General features: G+C 38.7%; 1 protein-coding gene across 10 annotated transcripts in view; it reads left to right on the top strand.

Moving 5' to 3' along the window:
- Positions 1-14,646, top strand: part of hnmt (histamine N-methyltransferase) — a 59,698-nt gene extending 45,052 nt beyond the window's left edge. For 8 of the 10 annotated variants that reach the window (XM_072579701.1, XM_072579704.1, XM_072579700.1 and 5 more), the window contains 4 exons: positions 342-472; positions 3,473-3,566; positions 5,106-5,264; positions 11,896-14,646. In XM_072579701.1, coding sequence (XP_072435802.1) covers positions 342-472; positions 3,473-3,566; positions 5,106-5,264; positions 11,896-12,236 — 725 coding nt within the window. In that variant the 3' untranslated portion in view covers positions 12,237-14,646. The remainder of the gene's footprint in view (positions 1-341; positions 473-3,472; positions 3,567-5,105; positions 5,265-11,895) is intronic. The other 2 variants (XM_072579710.1, XM_072579709.1) reach the window with 2 other exon arrangements.
- Positions 14,647-15,424: the final 778 nt, after the last annotated feature.

Here is a 15,424-nt window from a genome sequence, read left to right on the forward strand (position 1 = left end):
TTCTGGTGGGCAACATTTTTGCACAATATGTTGATCTATTTAAAATCTATTTATGTAACTTCCAAGACATTCCAGCAAGTTCTGCTATATGCATTGATTGATAATATGCATATTTTATCAAAGTAGGTCATGTTTTTCAACAGCAAATGCGACACTATGAAGGACTTCAAATTCTGTATGATTTACCAATGCTACATTTCACTAATCAATGCCTTCTTCAAAAAGCAGAAAATAATGAAATGTTTCTAAACCAAGCATCTGGAAGCTAGATACAAAGCTGTTATTGTTTCTCATTTCAGTTTATTAAAAGGTTTCCTTGCAATTCTATTTCTGTGTTCCAGCACTTGTGAAAGAATGGAATTCAGGTCCAAATATTTCCTTCACCTGGAACCAGATGACCTCAGGAGAATATGAAATGCAAAACAAGAAAAGGAATGAAAGTAAAAAATTTGATTTCATTCACATGATTGAGGTAACAGCAGCTAAAAAATAACTTAACAAGTTGCAGAGAGGGGAGGCATTAGGGCTGGTTGTGAAGGCAGTCCTAACCAAATATCAAAACATGCCGTTCAGTGTCCAAACACTAATTGCTGTACATGCCTCTTAGTCTTTAGAAATAATATTCTTTTTGATATCATAGTTAGGCACATAATTCCTCATCTTTGATCTGCCTAACACTTCAGATACCAAATGGGCAAGTGGGTAACTTGATAACAAGTAATGCCTGTGAACATCTACCATATTGTGTTGGAGACAATTGTAACATAACTCCCTCACAATCTATCTTTCATGTTACCGGAATCCTTCCCATTTGATAAATTAATAAATGAATACATTAGCTTTTTTGTCACATATCCTCAATGAGTATAGTGACAAGTTTATATGCCACCTCCTACAGCGCCATCTTAGGTACAAAGATACCTAGTTACAAGATCTTGGAAAATACAGAAATAAAATGTCCAGCATTGCAGAAAAAGAAACCTGGAACAGTGGGTCTCTAACCCATCTATGCCTCCACCTAACCTCCAGGTTGCACCAGACCCTGGCTCCAGACTACACTGCATCTCACCTTGAGGATCGTGAGGCTGGGACATCACTTTAGGCCACCATGCCAGGCCAAGGAAGCCGTGCTGGGCTGAAAGGGTGCCACGCTGGGTGAGGCTGCCCTGCCATGCAGGGAGGCTGCTCTGGAAGAGTATTACAGCAGGCAGGGAGGCCGCTATGCCAGGCCAGAAGGTCACCACTTCACACTCATGAACCAATTAAACTACGGCCATAAGACATAGAACCAGAAATAGTCAATTCTGCCCATCAATTCTGTTCTGCCATTCAATGAGATCATGGTTAATCAGAAAATCCTCAAAGCTGCTTTCTTCCTTGTGCTCATAACCCTTGATTTGCTTACTGATTAAACATCTGACTATCTCTGCCTTAAATATTTTTAATGACGCAACCTTTCCGTAATAAAGAATTCCACAGATTCACTACCTTCTGAAAGAAGAAATTCCACCTCATCTCTTTCTTAAAAGGGTGACTGCTTACTCTGAGATTATGCCCTCTGCTCCCAGAATTTCCTACCTTTCCATCTCAAACCTGCCAAGTCCCCTAAGAATCTTGTATGTTTAAATAAGGTCACCTCTCATTTTTCTATATCTCAATGAATACATCATTAAGACCTTCAGATTAACTGGGAAAATTAAGAAGGAAATACATTTGGACGATGTTATTCAATTTTTAATATATAATATCAATTTTCTCATACATTCCAACTTCTTGAACTGCATGTGCATTATTTAGTTACAAAACCACTGAACCACAGTTTAATATTTATTTGAGATAATTGTCTTGTTATCTAATTTCTTAATTACAGTCCAAGTTCATTATGGATGTTAAGGTCGAAAACGTGAGATGGTTTTATAGCTGGAGTATGTTAACACAAGAATACTTATTTCTTCCTTTTTAAGGGCGATGAAGAATTAAATAAACATTTATCTGTTTTATGAGCAATGAGACTCTCAAACTAAAACTGAATTACAATGTATTAATTATGTTGTAATGCACTTTAATTTTAGGAGCATTTTTTTAATGTGCTTTGAAACAACCTTTTGTTGAGATTGGGAAAAACAGTTTTATTGGGGATCTTTCTCCTAAAATCAACCATGGAAATCTCCAGTCATACAAATAAGCCCTATTATGGTCCTCAGCCCATGCTGGAGTTAGTGTACATTGTATACTGCTTTTGTAATCCACCACATGTAAAAGAGAGGCAGGAGGCAGGGTTTGCTGGAACATCCAAACTTACTGCAAAAATATCTCCCATAAATAGAGATGAGCCTTTCAGTTTGGCCATGACTAAATGCTTTATATATGAGGTGTCCAGGCATCCAACATCACCATGATTTCAAATAGTTCTGGGGAGTTTTGGCTAAAATCCACTTTTATTGAAGATTCGGTAAGACTTCACCCTATTTGCAGATATTGTCAAAAGGTAGGAAGCTCGCAAAAGTTCAGAATAATCTATCCTGACATTCTGCGTCCTTATTTGGACGACAACCAATGAAATACCCTACCAGGCTGATTGCTCAGCACCACACTCTCGATTCTAATCTCCAGCATCTGCAGTCTCACTTTCGCCAGAGCTGATTCCTTGTCTGGCAGAAGACTGGACTATCAGAGTATTGCTACAATGATTAGATTAGATTCCCTACAGTGTGGAAACAGGCCCTTCGGTCCAACAAGTCCACACCAACCCTCCAAAGAGTAACCCACCCAGACTCATTTCCCTCTGACTAACGCACCTAACCTATGGGCAATTTAGCGTGGCCAATTTACCTGACCTGTACATCTTTGGACTGTGGGAGGAAACCGGAGCACCCGAAGGAAACCCACGCAGACCCGGGGAGAATGTGCAAACTCCACACACCCGAGGCTGAAATTGAACCTGGAGACCCTGGTGCTGTGAGGCAGCATTGCTAACCACTAAGCCACCGTGCCACTCTAATGGACCGAGAAAGTCTGAAAGGGGATCTAGAAAATCTTCAACTCCTTCAGAAGCTTTGTGACAGTGTTGTCAACTTCACTTGCCATTCATTACCAAAAGTTTAGGATTGAGAGATTTTTCAAAGGCTACATTAGAACACAGTATCTTAAGGCCTCATATCGGTACTGGAGGTAATTCCCACAGTATGCAGAACTCACACAAATATAGTTGTTTGTGGCAAAAATAAATTCATTCATGCTCCCCATTACATGCAAGTAGCAGAAAAGAGACAACAATGGTCAATTTTGGCAGAAGTAAACTCTCTACCCCATCTTTGGGCTTTCCAAATTGCACATGATTTCACATTGATCACACCAAAATTTCAAATCCAGTATCTTTAAACACTGAGGAAAGTATCATAATTAATTTTAAAATAAAAGCAGCTTAAATGAAAACATATTTGCATTTCTGACCTTAAATCTTCTTGTCTAGATGTTGTATTATGTAGAAAGTTTGCACGATACCATCAAGTATTTTCACAGCCTTCTGGAAACTAATGGCAAACTTCTAATAGTACAAACTGCAGGTAAGTGGCTGTCTAATTTTTCTGATATGCAAACATAAGGACTCTGCATTAATTGAAATTCAACAAGGAAAATATAATCTAATATTTTATTCATTTATCCATTTGCCTCCTGATACTTAGATTGATACATTCTGGTGCATGTTCAAAAAGACTATAAATGCACAAAAAGAAACAGTAAGTACTGGAGAAACTCAGTAGTCTGTCTGTGGAGAGAGAAACAGAGTTAGTATTTCAAGTTCAGTATGACTTCTTTGGAAGTACACTAGCTGTACGTGAAGCAATGTAAAAATTGTATTGTACCTAATGAGTTAGCTAGATGGCAGGAAACAGACAATGGCTGGTCATTGATATGGTTATTAGATATAAAATGTTAACTGACCTTAAGAATCTAAAGATTGTATGGGTGATGTTGAAAACAGAACATAGCATGGGTTACTTTACATGAAAATATATTGTTAATGGCAGAACAGAAAAAGGAAGTCTATGGATCTCATGGTTTGTGAAGATGGAAGAAGGAAAGCTACAGCCATAAGATGGTCCCAAACATAATGGTTCGACATCTCACTGAGAATTGGGCAACAATTGGGGGTGGCATGGTGACTCAGTGGGAGCGGCACTGTGGCTCAGTGGGAGCAGCATGGTGGTTCAGTGGTTAGTACTGCTGCCTCACAGTACCAGAGACCCAGGTTTGATTGCAGCCTTATGTGACTCTTTGTGTGGAGTTTGCACATTCTCCTCACCCGGGTCTGGGTGAGTTAATGTTCCAAGGGTCTGTATGGACTTGTTAGGCCAAATGGCCTGTTTCTATACTGTAGGGATTCCAAGTATTCTAACCCATCAAGATTGTCTGAACAATTACATGTGCCAAGGTTCCCATAATGAATAAAGCCATGTAAGAGCTTCTACCAGGATTCATTTGACAATCCCTGTGGCAGTGGAGAACAGATGGTGAGGATAAGGTTTTGAATTTTTGAGTTCCCAGTAAAGATGACACGTACATGGGATAGAAATATGAAAACCACTGGATACCTGAATTGGAACAGAGTTGTCCTTGCTCCCTCTGCTCACCCCAAGAGAGGATGGGGCTGGAAAAGATATCTTAAAATTAGGCTACCCTATTTTCATCTGGCTGAGGAGCAACACCTTGTGAAATCAACATCTTTGTAGGCAAAGAAAAACATTTTAAAATTTTCAACTTGGTGTATTAGAACACTCATGTCTGATTGTCTAGAGGAACAGTTACAGTCATCTAAGCTGAGCTATTAAAACTCTGAAAGACTATGCTGACCTCAGTGAGATATATCTTTCCAGTTAGATATAATGAAGGAACAAACAGAGGGATATAACTTGTACTGGAAAGTCAGGTTAACAGTGACCCTGTGCCAACACATTTAGTTTTACTGTCTGGAATAGGATCTTACCTGTACTGTCAGAAGTGTTCAGCTGTGTAAATGAAAGACGCATTGCATTTCAACTACAGCTCAGCTATAAACAAGATGTCACCTTCATCAGTGCTTCTGTTCTGACCCTTGACTCTAGTAAACCTGTTCTGGAAAAGTTCCATTCTGACTTTGATGAAGTCCTCGTGGCCATCCAAAAAGAAGAATATGTTCTTCTGGGGATTTTTCTTGCCAGGGTTGACAACAACATTCATGTCTGGAGTGGAAGCATTGGGCAAATGGAGTAGGAAAAATTTATGTAAATGGAATTCTCTTGCTAACAAAGAATCCTCAGCATTGTCTTATTTTAACAAACTTTTTTCCCACCAGAAGGTCAAACACAAAACACTTGGAAGCACCCAAGATCAAAGCGTTGATACTTTGTGGATTATTTTATTGACTGGATCAAAGTTCTAAGTGATGTTTCTATCACTCAGTCCAGCTGGAGGACTATTGCCTGCTGGACAGACTATTAACTTGTCCAATTGGCATTGACTATCCACCTAGCATTAAGGCATTGCAGGGCTCAGTTTTTGTGAAGACTTGTAGATCAGGTTGAGGTTGTGGATGTAGGTTTACTCGCTCAGCTGGAAGGTTCATTTCCAGATGTTTTGTCACCCTACTAAGTAACATCTTCAGTGGACCTCCGGGTGGAGCAATGCTGATAATTCCTGCTTTCTATTTATATATTTGGGTTTCTTTGGGTTGGTGATGCCATTTCCTGTGGTGATGTCATTTCCTGTTATTTTTCTCAGGGGGTGGTAGATGGGGTCTAACTCAATGTATTTGTTGACATTGAGTTAGGCCCGGAGGCCAACTGAAGATGTTACCTAGTAGGGTGATGAAACGTCTGGAAATGAACCTTCCAGCTCAGCGAGCAAACCTACCTGCAGAGGCTCAAATTTTCTGGAATCATGGAATTTTACAGTATAGAAGGAGGCTGTTTGACCAATCATGACTGAACTGGTTCCCAAAAGAGTAACCTAGCTTGCGCCATTCTCTAATCCTATCGCTGTATCCTTCTACATCACTTTCAAATATCTATCCACCTCTATTTTGAAACTTCCAATAGAATCCACCTTCACAACTCTCCTAGATAGTGCATTTCAATTACTAACAACTCTGAGTAAAGAAGTTTCTCCTCATCTCATTCCTTGTTTCCTTGCTAAAAATCTTGAAATTGTTACCCTTAGTTGCTGACATACCAACTGAAGGAAACAGAATATCCTTCCTACCTTGTCAAAATTGTTCATGAATTTGAACATGTCAATAAGATCACTTTTTGATCTTCTCTGCTCCAAAGAAAATAAGCCACTTTCTCTAATTTTTCCTTGTATCTCTGAGGTCACTCAGTGTCTTCCTCATTATCCATTATTCTCCACATCTTAATATCATCTATACATTTAGAGACTTTGCTCACAACAGCCATCTACAAATTGTTTACATTGATCAGAAAAAGCAAAAGTCCCAATGCCAATCCCTGTGGAACACCAAGCTTCCACATGGCAGTCTACTTAGTAAAGTCAAATCAAATAGGATTCACAGTGAGCTTGCCAGTCGGATATGTAATTGACTTATTGGCAGGAGACAGAGAATGGTGGTGGAGGGCTGCTTTTCAGCCTAGAGGCCTGTTACCAGCCGCATTCCACAGGGATCAGGGTCCTCTTTTGTTTGTCATTTATATAAATGATCTGGATGAGAATATAGAAGGCATGGTTAGTAAATTTGCAGACAACACCAAAATTGGTGGCATAGTAGACAGTGAAGAAAGCTCTTTTTAAGATTCAAAGAGATCTTGATCAAATGGCAGATGGAGCTCAATCTAGATAAATGTGAAGTATTGCAATTTGGTACAAGAAACAAGGATAGGGCTTATACAATAATGGAAGGATCTTGGTTAGTGTCGTAGAACAGAGGGACACAGGGGTGCAGGTACATAATGCTTTGAAGTTTGCATCACATATTGACAGAGTGGTTAAAAGGGCATTTGATACGCTTACCTTCACTGCTTGCCTGTTTGAGTATAGGAGTTGGGAAATCATGTTGAGGTCGTACAGAATACTGATGAGGGCTCTTCTGGAATACTGTGTCCAGTTCTAGTTGCCCAGTTATAGGAAGGATATTATTACGCTGGAGGGGATTCAGAAGAGGTTTCCCAGGGGTATTGCTGGGTGTGGAAGGTTTGAGTTATAAAGAAAGGCTGAATAGGCTAGGACATTTTTAACTGGAACATAGGATGTTGAGAGGCAATCTGATAAAAGTTTATTAAATAATGAGAGGTATAAATAGAATTGTTGATAGCTGTCTTTTCCCTAGGACAGGGGATTTCAAGACTAGGGGACACATGTTTAAGGTGAGAGGAGAGGGATTTAAAAAAGACATGAGAGGCAATGTTTTATTTTACCCAGACAGTGGTTCACATGTGGAATGAACTTCCTGAGGAAGTGGTCGATATAGATACAATTACAATATTTAAAAGTCATTTGGATAGGTACATGAATAGGTAAGGTTTGGAAAGATATGAACCAGGAGCAGGCAGGTGGGACTAGTTTAGTTTGGGACTATGTTCAGCATGGACTGGTTGGACCGAAGGGTCTGTTTCTGTGCTGCACGATGCTATGATTCTATTTCCATCTGTAACCACCCTCTGTTTCTTATCTTTTAACCAATTCTAGTCCATAATGCCAAGGACCCATCAATTGCACACATTTCTAATTTGCTAAACAACCTGCCATGTGGCACAATATCAAATGAAAATCCAAATGTATATCATCCACAGCAGTATCTTCATCCACTGACTGTGTCACCTTGTCAAAAAACTTAATTAAGCTTGTCAGACATGACCTGCCCATGTCAAAGCTACGCTAACTGTCCACTATTAACTTATTTTTCTCCAAGTGTATGTATACGTATCCCAAATTATAACTTCCGTCAGTTTTCACACTATTGCTGTCAAGCTGACAGATCTGCAGTTTCCTGGATTATCCTTTATTCCTGTTCTTAAACAATGGCTCCACATTTACACTCCTCCAGTACCGTGGGACTAATTCTGTGTTCAGAGAGTTCTGGAAAATTTTTATCAATGGCTCCACAATTTTTTCACTTACCACTCTCAGCAAACTAGGATGCATCTCAGATGGGCGTGTTGACTTCCCTACCTGGAGTACTGCCAGCATTTTTAGCTGTTTGTCTTTATCTATCACTATATTGCTCAATTCTGAATGCCCACATTATCAATGAGGTTATTTTCACCAGTTACTAATTTTCAAAAGGAAGAAACACAATACCACAGCCCCAAAAGCAACCCAGTTACAGAAAGAGGTTCTAAGTGCAACTCAACCAACCTCAATTGTCACACATCAACATCAATTCTAGAATAATGAGATAAGATAAAGTCAACTGGACTAGATTGCGATACCCATAGCATTGGACTAAAACATCCATATCGCCTGGATTGGTTTGTTGAAAAAAAAATACTGAAATATGAGGTTTCCTGGAACAAAAATAAACAGACATCAGGCTTCTCAGAGAGACTTAACGTGGCAAATCAAATAAATGGCATTCAAAAAGCTCAAAACTGCTCCCAAAAGTCAAATCTTGATGCTAAAGCTGACATGGTAGAGAAAAAGATAAGCCTGAGGTAGGCTGACCATCATAACAAGCAAAGCTTTTTTGAAGCCACAAGTGTCTTATATAAATATGCAAAATCCCTTTTACTCTCATGATTGTGTTTCTCAACTGAAGGATGAGAATGCCATTCTTCAACTAAAACATTTTGAATAACTCATCAACTATGAATACACAAGTAGTAGCTGATGCTCTCCAGACTACACTCCTCAATGTCCTATGATAAAATCAAGAGAGATCAACAAGTAAAATGGTGCCAATGATATTCCAAAAGAAGTCTTCAAAACTGGCTTTTCCTCAGAGCAAAACATCAGCATTCATTGTATGCATTTGAGAAGAAAAATAACAAGATCCCCCTCCTTCCACTTCCTCCATATAACCAAAGAAATGCAATAATTGCAACTATCTTAAAGAATGAAGATTATGGTTGAAGTTTTTGTCAGTAGCAGGGTAACCCTGACACAAATTCTCCTCAATTACGTACATCCTATGGCTGGAGCAAGCCCAAGTTGCTGAGCGACCGATTTCTGCTCCTAATTTATATGTCTGTATATTTGAATGTACAAATGTTTAACTTGACATCCATGACAACACTAAGCTGATCACCATAGATATACATGACTTGCTGTGTGCAGGTGATTGCATTTTTGTAATCAATTCAGCACTAAATTTATTTATAAACCAGTTAACATATTTTGCATAAAAGAGATTTGCCTTGTCCTTGATTGCTGCCAAATAAAACTCAAGTCAACCTGCAACAGGTCAGCCAAATAGACCTCTTCCTAATGGCATTGTAGAGTCTCTTGAATATTTTGAGCACTTCTCAGATCTTGGCAGCCACATCTCTTAGAAGATCACCATTGATGAAGAGATCTAATTCGAGGTGATCTGTGCAAGCTCATTATATAACAAACAACAGCAATAAATGTTTGACAATAAAGACCTCTGTAAATCAGCAAAACTTCTGACATACAGAGCAGTCATCATCTCCAGAATACTAATACTTCAGTGGAATGCAAACTATCTTTCAGGGACACCCAAGAGTGCTATAGAAATTCTTTGAGCAATGCCCCACTGCATCCAACATTTCAACAAATGCTAGTTTACTTCATGAAGTTTTCTCCACAAGCTAAGTCATGCAAAGCCAGCATCGGTAGTAATGAGGGATATACATTTGAATTAAAGACTTCAGATGTTCGTACTTTTGTCACTGCAGCTGAGCAGCAGAAATCTGTTAGATGTCTCCAAGATTGTGTAAAAATACATGGAATATTTTCACCCATAAAGTGTTTATAAGAGGCCATATATAAAGAAAATGGTCAGCATTTTAGGAAATGAAAAATTGGCGGATATAGAATATCCACTGCTCAAATATGGTGAGGTGACAGCCTCGTGATATTACTGCTGGTCAACTAATCTGGAGAATCAAATAGTGTCCTGGGGAGGTGGGTTCAAATTGGGACATAGCAAGTAATGGAATTTAAATTCAGTAGAAAAAAAACTGGAATTAAGGAGCTAATAGTGACGATTGTTGGAAAAACCTAACACCCTTTAGGGAAGGAAACTGTCATCCTTACCTGATCTGGCTCGCATGTGAGTTCGGACCCACACCAAAGTGGTTGGCACTTACCTGCCCTCTGAGCAATGAGGAATGAGCAATAAATGTCAGCCCAGCCAGTGAATGAATAAAGAAAATATGTTGATTGATGCAGAATCAACATTTATTTCTGAAGGGGAATTATATTCTTGTAAGCAAAGAATATTAATGAATGCAGGTTATAAAGAATGGAATTGGAATGTGAGGAGCAACCTTTGATGGCCTGAATGGCTTAATTTCTTTCCTCCAAATTTTCATGATTCTGTATTATGTTTTTAATCAGCCTGTCTTGGTATGTTATGATGCACCACATGAACTTGTGGGACTTGGACGTAGGCCTTTTGGTTCAGAGAAATTAATTTACATTTGTCCAAGTGACTGCTAATTTTGACCCAAATTAATGTTTCCAAAAGCCTTCGTTCTGCTCTTAAACTGATTGGCCTGTGGTTTTTGGGATTATCTTTACATCATGTTTTGAATAAGAATTTATGATTTGCAATTCTCCAATCCTCTGATACTAGACCTTTATTTAAGGAGGAATGGAAAGATACTATCAATATCTCAGCTCCTACTTGTCTCAATGTCACCACTTGCATTAACATTGATCCAAGTAACTTACCAACTTCAGTCAGGTTATCCAATACTTCACTTTCATCTATTTTTAGCCCATCTAGTGTCTGAATATTTCCTTTCATACTGATTTGAGAAGCAACTTCCTCCTTACTAATGATAAGTAAAAAGTACTCTTTTGTTATCCCAGTCATGTCTTCTGCCTTCATGAGTAACATCTAAAATCATTCCTTTCCTACTTTTATAACTCTTCCAATATCACATCCCTGTGGAAGACTTTTGGATACCTTGCTTTCTTAGCTGTCAGTATCTTCTCGAACTCTCTTTGCTTACTTTTTTAAAATCATTTCCCATCTAACCCTTTCATATTCTGTTTGTTTCTCAATTGTACTGTCCACATGGCATCTATCATATGCACACTTTTTCTATTTCATGTTGCTTGATCTCTCTTTTGCCAAATAGGGAACTCTGGATTTGCTTGTGTTTGCTTTCCCCCTTGTAGGAATAGGTTCTAGATTAGAATGGGGCTGGAAAATTAGAGCAGTTTTCCTGATGAAGGGCTTTTGCCCGAAACATCGATTTTCCTGCTCCTCGGATGCTGCCTGAACTGCTCTACTTTTCCAGCACCACTCTAAACTAGAATCTGGTTTCCAGAATCTGCAGTCATTGTTTTTACCCTTGTAGGAATATATTTTATCTTTACTGAAACTATCTCCTCTATAAATGGATCCTATTATTCTGTTACATTTTTGTGTGCCAATGTTTAACTCTAATTTACCTGAGCCAGTTCTCTTATCACACCATGGTTACCCTACCCCAACTAATAAATTTAGTTGCACCTTTTCCACAGTTAAACCATACTTCATGATACTATGCTTTTCATCTAGACTCAAAATGTTAACTTGCTCTCTCTCCATGGATGCTGTCTGATCCACTGTGATCTCCAGCATTTGTTATTTTCACTTCATGACTATAATCACTGTCCCCTGAATGCTATTGAGACAAATAAATAATTTACAGAGGAATTTTGTAGTATCAGAATTCAAATTAAATAAGAATGTTTTCACAAATATATTTCAAATATTATTATTACCAGATGACGGTGGCTATCATTCACTTTGGAGGAAAGCTGGATCCCGGTTTCTCAGCAGTTGCCTTTTCCTTGATGTCCACAAAGTCCTTGATGAGATAAGAATGAAGTATCATATCTATGAGCTTTCTTCTATCTTTGATATCACAGAGTGTTTCATTGAAGGAAATGAAAATGGAGAACTTCTGTTGGATTTCCTTACGCATATAGTAGATTTCAGGAAAACCGCTCCGGCAGATCTGAAGGCTGAAGTTCTTCAATGCTTACGCCAGCCTCAATGCTCAAGGGAGGAAAATGGGAAAATACTTTTCAATAATAATTTGCATTTCATAGTGATTGATTATTAATTGTATTTCCATCAGTCAGTAATTACCCAATTATCTCCACCTCAAGTATTCTTAATAGTTTTGTGTTCTTACTTCAGAACTGTTTAACATCAATTAATTATGAAGTTATACTGTTATCCATGTGTTAAATTAATCCACTAACTGCTTTCAAAATTACAAAAAAACATTTTTGAAAGATTACAATTAAAAATTCCTGGCTCCTAAGGGATTAACTTCTAGCCATGTCATCTCGATGAATCTTAAAAATGACTATTCAATAACACATTTTCAGGTGGTTTGAGCCCATAAGCTCCCTTTGTAAACTTCACTTTGATTCATATAAGGAATGATAACAGGGATTTCCATTGCTACAATGTATATTCATTTGCATGATTTCTACTTCTTTATTAAATTGAATTGTATAATGCAACTGATTATTTACTCAGTAATATTTATGATGCAATGATCAACAACTGAAATGGTCATTACTGTGAACTAAAGGTTTACACATTTCTTAAGATTTAATATAAAATTTATATTTTTCTCTTCATTTGTATGTTTTTATCCGACTTGATAAATATTGATTTTAGTGTCTGAACATATCCTTATAATGTATCAGAACTTATCAAAATCTGATAACTTTGAAACATTTTCACAAATTTGTTTGAACTATAATATAAGAGCGTAACATAAGAACGAGGAGCAGGAGTAGACCATCTGGCCCCTTGAGCCTGCTCTGCCATTCATTATGATCATGGCTGATCTTTTTGTTGACTCAGCTCAACTTACTTTGCAGACTCCACTACCAGGGATATATTTCCCTCCCCACCCCTTTCCGCCTTCCGCAAAAACCGTTCCCTCCGCGACTACCTGGTCAGGTCCACGCCCCCAAACAACCCACCCTCCAATCCTGGCACTTTCCCCTGCCACCGCAGGAACTGTAAAACCTGCACCCACATCTCCTCCCTCACCTCTATCCAAGGTCCTAAAGGAGCCTTCCACATCCATCAAAGTTTCACCTGCACATCCACCAATATCATTTATTGTATCCGTTGCTCTCGATGCGGTCTCCTTTACATTGGAGAAACTGGACGTCTTCTCGCAGAGCGCTTTAGGGAACATCTCCGGGACACCCGCACCAATCAACCACACTGCCCCGTGGCCCAACACTTCAACTCCCCCTCCCACTCTGCCGAGGACATGGAGGACCTGGGCCTCCTTCACCGCCGCTCCCTCACCACCCTCTAGTTCTAAACTTCCAGCTCAGTAACTGTCCCCGTGACTTGTCCGGACTTGTCCTACCTGCCTATCTTCTTTTCCACCTATCCACTCCACCCTCTCCTCCTTGATCTATCACCTTCATCCCCTCCCCCACTCACCCATTGTACTCTATGCTACTTTCTCCCCACCCCCACCCTCCTCTAGCTTATCTCTCCATGCTTCAGGCTCACTGCCTTTATTCCTGATGAAGGGCTTTTGCCCGAAACGTCGATTTCGAAGCTCCTTGGATGCTGCCTGAACTGTTGTGCTCTTCCAGTACCACTAATCTAGAATCTGGTTTCCAGCATCTGCAGTCATTGTTTTTATCCACTTACCTGCGCACTCACCAAAATGCTAAAGTCCTTTACTGTTCAAAAATCTCTCTAACTTTACCTTAGAAACAGTCAAAGAGGTAATCTCAACGGCTTCACTGATTAACAATGTTTAAATAGACATTACTACTGCCTATTTATGTGCTCTTGCTCAAATTTCATAGGCCAAATAAAGGATATTTTGCTGGCTGGAAATATGACTTTCTACTATTTAACCCAAAAACCTTTTCCATATACATTTCCATAAAATGGTCACATTATAAGGTTATTAAAAGAGCAATAGAAGATTTTAAGTATGTATTGATTTTATTGTCTAGTCATGTCCACCCAAAATCAGAAGATGCTCAATACTTTCAAAAACTTTGAAGAATTTTTAAAGCAGATAATAAAAGGAGAATGTGCCTTGTCAAATTGATTTTTGTTGTGCACAAATGACTGAAGTGATTCATATCTGCAATTTCTCTGTCAGCAAACTAGGCATTTTGATTGAATTAGATTATAACAATTTCCTTTGTACATTGTCATGACTATAACAACGTTAAAAAAGTGTCCAGCTACAATCTCCAAAATAAAATCCCTTAATTTAAAAAAATTAATGCTGTTATGCTTTGAACAAAATTCACGCATGTAGCTCCAGTACACAGGATGTCATAATTATATCCAGCAATGCAACTTTGAAATCTCAAATACACCATTGTGTCAACTTTGAGACATCAGCCTTGGTTGTAATAGCATAGGATAATTATGTAACAATTTGACTATTCAAAACATTCTGAGTTGTTGTACTTCTGTATAACATGACCAAAATGCAATATAAATAAATGAATATGAATGCCAAATTTGTATAACTCTATGACTCTACACAGTGCTGAAACATTGAATCTCAGCATGGCAGCTGGTAAAATATAAATTCAGTGAAAACCTGGAAGTAAAAGCTAGTCACATGATAGTCATGTAACTACTGTCAATTTTTGCAGAAGCCTATGTGATTCACTAGTGTCCTTTACGCGACTAAATTTTCCTTCTTTACTTCATTTGTCCTACATGTGAATCCAGAACGTGATTGACTCTTAACTGTACTTTGGGCAATTTGAAATGGGCAATAAAGGGTGGCTTACATCCCATGTACTAATCATAAACTATTCATATACTGATCCAGCTGCTTTTTAAATGCCATAATTGTACCAGCCTCCACCATTTCCTCAAGCAGCTCATTCCATACAAGCACCAACCTCAGCATGAAAAAGTTGCCCCGAAGTTCCCTTCTAAATTTTTCCCTCGCACCCTAAACCTATGCCCTTTAGTTTTGCACTGCTCCACCCTGGGCAAAAGACTTGGCTATTCACCTTATCTATGCCCCTCATGATTTTATAAATTTCTACACCTCAACCTTCGATGCTCTGGGGAAAATAGTCCCAGCCTATTCAGCCTGTCCCTGTAGCTCAAATGCTGCAACTCTGGCAACATTCTTGTAAACCTTTTCTGAACCCTTTCAAGGTTCACAGCATCTTTCCTATAGCAGGATGACCAGAATTGCATACAGTATTCCAAAAATAGGTAAAAACAATGACTGCAGATGCTGGAAACCAGATTCTGGATTAGAGTGGTGCTGGAAAA

Source organism: Chiloscyllium punctatum, chromosome 10, assembly GCF_047496795.1.
Source record: "Chiloscyllium punctatum isolate Juve2018m chromosome 10, sChiPun1.3, whole genome shotgun sequence".
In the NCBI taxonomy this organism is placed as follows: Eukaryota; Metazoa; Chordata; class Chondrichthyes; order Orectolobiformes; family Hemiscylliidae; genus Chiloscyllium; species Chiloscyllium punctatum.